General features: G+C 36.4%; 1 protein-coding gene across 1 annotated transcript in view; it reads left to right on the plus strand.

Moving 5' to 3' along the window:
* The window catches only part of EDNRA (endothelin receptor type A), a 29522-nt gene extending 28736 nt beyond the window's left edge, over window positions 1–786 (plus strand). The window contains exon 7 of the mRNA XM_009643643.2: window positions 646–786. Coding sequence (XP_009641938.1) covers window positions 646–786 — 141 coding nt within the window. The remainder of the gene's footprint in view (window positions 1–645) is intronic.
* Window positions 787–6053: the final 5267 nt, after the last annotated feature.

Genomic DNA, 6053 nt, shown 5'->3' on the forward strand with positions numbered 1-6053 from the left:
CCCCTAAAGCAGAGATTCCATCTATATAGAATTAGACACTAGTTTTTGTGAAGGTAGGGGAGGATAGCTGAGGAATCCTTTCTGCTCCTTCCAGAAGAGACAACTGAACATACCAGCCTGTGAAGAACCTGGGAGTATGATCCTGAATGACATTCTATACTTAACCATGAAAAATGATACACCTCAATATATTCACTGTCCCTTTTCCTAAATTTTGTATTCTTCTAAGATGTGAGAAGAGACCTATGTCACGGGCTGGGGAATTTTCTTTTCTCTTATATGCTAAGCAGCATGCTGATCCCTAAGTTTGAAGTGCAGTGATAAAGAGGGGAAAAAAACCCAACCCAACTCTTAATGATGTATTGAGTTCTGTCAGTTCTTAATCTATTTACCTTAGTCAAACAAATTTCCCTTTTGATACTGTGAATTTTTTTCTTAAATAAGAAGCACAGGCTGGGCCTAATTTGCTGTCTTTGTGATGTTTAATCACAAGAATTGTTTGCATCCTAGGGTAAAATTTTGCCTGCATGCAGCTATAGCTCCTTTCATCTAGAGTCTGTTCCTTTCTGAATGAAAAATATGGCTGACAATCTGCATAGAGTTGATAGAGTTGTGTTAACCTTTATTTATTTATTTTATTTCCAGTCATGTCTTTGCTGTTGCTGCTCCCAATCTAAGAGTCTAGTGACTTCGGTGCCCATGAATGGAACAAGCATCCAGTGGAAGAATCAAGAACTAAACAATCACAATACAGATCGAAGCAGCCATAAAGACAGCATAAACTGAGAATTAAGGACTCTGATACCACTTCAGAATCAAACAGGAAAAAAAAAAGTCACAACAAAGCTATTTCAACAGGAAGCCCAGTGACTGTTCCATAATCAATTCAGACATGTGCACCCTTGTACCTAATTCTAGAGGTGACTGAGTAGATTGACTGATTATAACTGTGACGTTCTGTCAACTGAGACCCACCAGATGGTAATTCTGTCTCTGAAAATGATATTGATGTTATTATGACACCAAAAAATGACTTGAACTACCCAGGTGGTTGGCTATTCTCAACCAAGCAGGAACCGTCCAATGTCTGTGACTGGTACAATACAATCTTTTTACCTGATTGTCACCTAGAATTAATCACTCTGGAATTTTTCAGAAGATATCAAAATGGAATCTGTCCATGACTATATTTTATCTCCGGCCATTTGTCTTTTAACTTTTAGTTGTGTGGTGGATATATTCCACGCATCAGTATGTTTTGCATGTTGCTGTTGTTGTTGTTGTTTTTCAGGTTTATGTTGGAAAACATTTTGGTCCACACCAGTATTTTATTTACTTATGTTACAGTGAGTCAGGACATTAGCTGGTCAGTTTGCATTTGTAGCACTTCAGTACTCAAAAATAGGAAGAGATCATTTAAAGTAGCATCAACATTTGGCACTTAAGCACAGATTAATACCAAAAAAAGAGGGGTATTAATAATACGGTACTATACTGTGTTCTTTATTCTAATGCTCTGTACAAAATAAACATAATAAACATAATATATATCAGCAAAAAGAATGAAAGACATCCACAGAGGGGCACATTACAATGTGTTTTTAATTAACCTGCCGTGTTAAATCTTAAACTACGTGAACCTATTAATCTATTTAGACTATAGCTGCATTAAATTGAAGTCGAAATGAGAGTCAGAGGAACACAGTGAAACATTATTAAAGCTGTCCAAAGAGTTCTGAGAATATGGTTATTATCACAGCAACTATGCACAATGCTACTTACACATTGTGAACATGAGGTTATAGTCATAGTGAATGCAGAACGGCAGAAGTCCATAACAGCTGGATGTGCACGAGGATATTTTGTGCCTTATGCTTACAGAGTTCTTTGTCTTACTCTCACAACATTCAAAGATTTGAATGGGGTTTGATAGTTTATTAGAATTGTTAACCATACAAATGCTATGAATAATATATAGAAAATATTGCTTGCATACATGTAAACTGGTGATTTACTTATTATTTCCATCCATTATGGTTACATGGCAAGAGATTCCTTGTTTGGCTATAAAAATTTTTAATAGGTAGCCTTCCATTAAATAGTGGAATTAAATAGCATGGTGTCATATATAACATGCCTCATGCACAAATCTGCTAGGAAATTTATAGCATCTATTGTGCCAGGCTAAGAAGCAGTAATTAAAATTCCACAAATTTTTAAACATCCGTTACATTTCAAGTGAAAGATATAATCCTGCATATTTTTATTTAGGAGGTCAAAATGCTAGTGCCTACAGTGACTTCTGCTGCACAAGTTTCCCAAATGTTTACATTCACACAAATCTTCTAAAGTATATTAAAAAAAAAAGTTCTTTAAATTGGTTTATGTATTTTTTGTGTGCTTTTGTCTCTGTGACATATATGCTTGTATAAATACATACAAATTTATGTTCATATGTTATAAACCTAAATACAGTCTTCTGACAGTGCTCTGTAGAAGTGCCCAAAAGCATGGTATTGAATGAGACTTGGCTGAATTTTATTCAAAACATTTCATCCTCAAACTGTATCAAAAATCATAGTAAATGAGTAACAATGCTTTCCTTTGAGAAGGTTGAATTACTAAGTCTTCACATCCTGACACCTTCGCTGCTCCTTTGACAGAATGTATTGAGCAGATGATAAAGGTAAACAGAAAACAGACAAGAGGAATGAATTTCAGTTGTAAGTTGCTCCTTCTTTATTTCAAGGCAGGGAAAAGCTTTGTGCGCATTCCCTTCTTTGCTATTTATTTGACAGTTAGAGGAACAAAAAAATTCATACTATACCAGCAAATCAATAATCTGATTGTTCAGAGACAATCTTTTCTACCTGTCTACATAAGACAGTGAGCAGCAGAGACAATCCAGGACAGGAACTTTAGGACTCTTAACTTCTACGGAAAAAACCCCCAACATCTACTGCAAAAAGTTTCAGACCCTGAGACAGACCATTTTTAGGCTTTGCCAGCACTGATAGCAACCACAAGTCATGAAAAGCTAACAGTTTTCCTTCCAGCATTAACACTTCAAACATCTATTGCTTTCAAACCAACAGTTGACTCTATTATGTGGCACAGGTATATGCACATGCACACACAAAGCATACTTCAAGCCAGTGCAGCCTAGATGGAAAAAACATCTTCCTATTCCCCAAAGAGCCAACTGACCTTAGCAGCAGCATTATAAAATACAAAACTTTTTAATGAAAGAAAAAAAGGTGGTGACGTACCTAACAGATGTGAGGGGTGTTTTTTAGAATGCTTTAGAATTATTTTTGGAAGCTTACTTAGGGATCAAAGCTTGCAAAAACTAATTGGTGATCCTCATTCCATCTCCTCCAGCCAGTGGAAGGACAGACAGAGCCTAAATAACAGTGACAGGTGAGGTCTCGGGAGGTCTCAGACTCTTTTTTGACATGCATGTTCTTTTGTATTTTCACTGGCAGCTGCTGCTCCCACTCGCAAACTGATCATAGCGACAAAGGGTGTTATGATGTGGCAATTATGGTGAGGGGGAAACCTTCCGTAACTAAAGTACTTTTTAAATTCTCTCCTATTCTTCCCAGTGATAATGGTAAATATTCCTCCTAGTATTGTGTCTACCCTCAATCCTGAGAAGCTACCTTTCCAAAGTCTCCCACAATTCTGAAATTCAGCCATATTTAAATTTAACCTTTCCTTTTCCTGCCAAGTTCTGCACAAAGGTGCTCTGGCATTTCTCTTTGTGCATCAAAACCAGTGTAGGTTTAGTTGGTATTTTCCTCTGCTCTTGCACAGAAGTTGCTTTCTCTTTTACATTGGAACAGCTCTGCACAAGTATCCTTCCATCCTCCTCTTATTTTATGGATGTTGTTATGTCTGCTGTTTGCATTCCTCTCAGCTGAACCAAGCCTAGCTTTTCTCTGCAGCTGACAGGATCTCTATTCCACAGGTTTCAGATTAATTTCTTACACTTTTTGTAACATCTGTTCACCACAATCAAAATCCATTTAACTATCACAATCAGCTTTTTTGTGGACTTCACAATTCCCAACTCTTTTCAGTCCAGTCAGTGAAAAATTTCATTGACTGTTTCCTCATATACAGTCTCGCATCTCAACTTCAAACACTTTGCAGTTTTCTTTAATTTTAGAATCCAGTTATTCTCCTTTTTTTCAATATGCATTTTTTTCAAACTCCCTCACTAAACATTTCCACTTCGGTATATTTTATACTTATTTGCTTCAAAGATACAGCATACATCGGTTCTCACTTATATTTACGTTGGTATTTATTTATTTACATATGAAACTCTGTGCTTCAGATCTGACCTAGCCAGCTCCTGTGCTTTGGAAAACAGTGCCTGTGTAGTAGTTCATCATAAATCTCACCTGATAGAACTGTTAGCTTGGTTCTGTGAAAGGAGGCTTATGCAACCCTCATGTCTGAATATGTTTATTTTTGCTTTTAATACAGTCAGTTTCAGCTGTTTATCTGTCTGTCTCTCCATCTTTCAGGAACAACTATGAACCCCCTACCCAACTTCAATACATTTTACAGAACAGAGTTATTATCATTACGAAGTTACAGAGAATTTCATGAAAACTGCAGGATGGGTAGAAGAAAAAGATCCTACTCATGATCTACGCAGAAAATTGCTGAAATGGAGTGTATATGTACTCAACAAATTTGTATCATAGAAAGATGTTATGAACATTACAGACGCAGAAAAGGCTTTGATCAGAGCTTGCAACTTGTAAGACATCTGAGAATCAAACCACAACACACAAATTCTTGGAAACCAGTATTTGTAAGTTCCATTGCTTGTGGAATTACTTGCTTTTTTGCTGTTGCTCTCATCAGTTACACATTTACCTCAATCTTGTTAATATATCATTTGATTCTGTGAAGCCTTATGGGTTTCAGTTTGTGAGAAGACATGGTACAAATTCAAATTCTGCTGCATTTGTATGAACAGATTTCTGCTCAAATGTCCCTGAGGCAAAGCATGCATTTTCATTAGAAGAAACACACTCGGACTGCATGCTAACATTGCCTTGCAAAATTTCTTCCAGACAATCAGTTGTGTAAAGCTTGGCACAGCAAATTATTCCTAACGTACACTTCCCACCCTTACAAAGACTAAATAAAGGCAATTATCTCCAAAATCAGAGGAAGAGAAGACACATAAAAAGTTTACAGAACAGAAACAATTCCGAAGTTGCATAGGAAAAAAACCCAACCAAAGCCAGGCATGTTTAAAATGTGGCTCTAAAAGAAACACAGCTTATCATTAGCCCAAGTGTGGGAAAGGAAGATAAGAACTAAATAAAAAAAAATGTAGGTCATCTCCAGTTTCTCTAAAGGAAGATGAAATTAATTGACCTCTAGTATCTCATCCAGAATCAACTTTCTCCCTGTACAGATACCACTGCTTGAGTCACAGTTTTGCAGTCTCATTAGTTACAGTAGTTTATTATTACAATAAAGCTTAACATAGTGTTACATCTGATAAGAAAAATTAATTTATTCCATTCTTCAGCAGCACTCTGCCCACATTTCTCAGAGTAACTGAGCATCTGCAAACTGCTCTGAAATTAATGATTTGCAAATACTTGGTGCATCCCAGAATAAGGCCTTTACTTTAATCTCAAGCTGTATTAGTCCTTGGGAGTAAAAAGACTGAGTCTACAAGTTACTGAATCAAGCATCCAAAATGGTTAATGAGAAGCATTTCTAAGCCATCTAAGAGAACATGCACTCTGCTATATATTTTAAACATAGGGGAAGATTAGAAATCCATCATTACTAGACACCACTGTGCCATCCTGCAGCCACACTTCATATTTATTGAAATCTCTGTGTCTAAAGTTTTTGTGTCTTTTCCCCTCCAAAATTGTTGCACAGTGGCCTCCTTGGTATTGCCTCTGAATAAAGTATACATTTGGATTACCTCTCTGTCAAATATCTACACAGTATTAATAAAGTATCCATCTCCAGATACATGGTATATTCCAATACAGAAGTATGACTAA

The sequence above is a fragment of the Egretta garzetta genome, unplaced genomic scaffold (assembly GCF_000687185.1).
Source record: "Egretta garzetta isolate BGI_Z169 unplaced genomic scaffold, ASM68718v1 scaffold258, whole genome shotgun sequence".
NCBI lineage: Eukaryota > Metazoa > Chordata > Aves > Pelecaniformes > Ardeidae > Egretta > Egretta garzetta.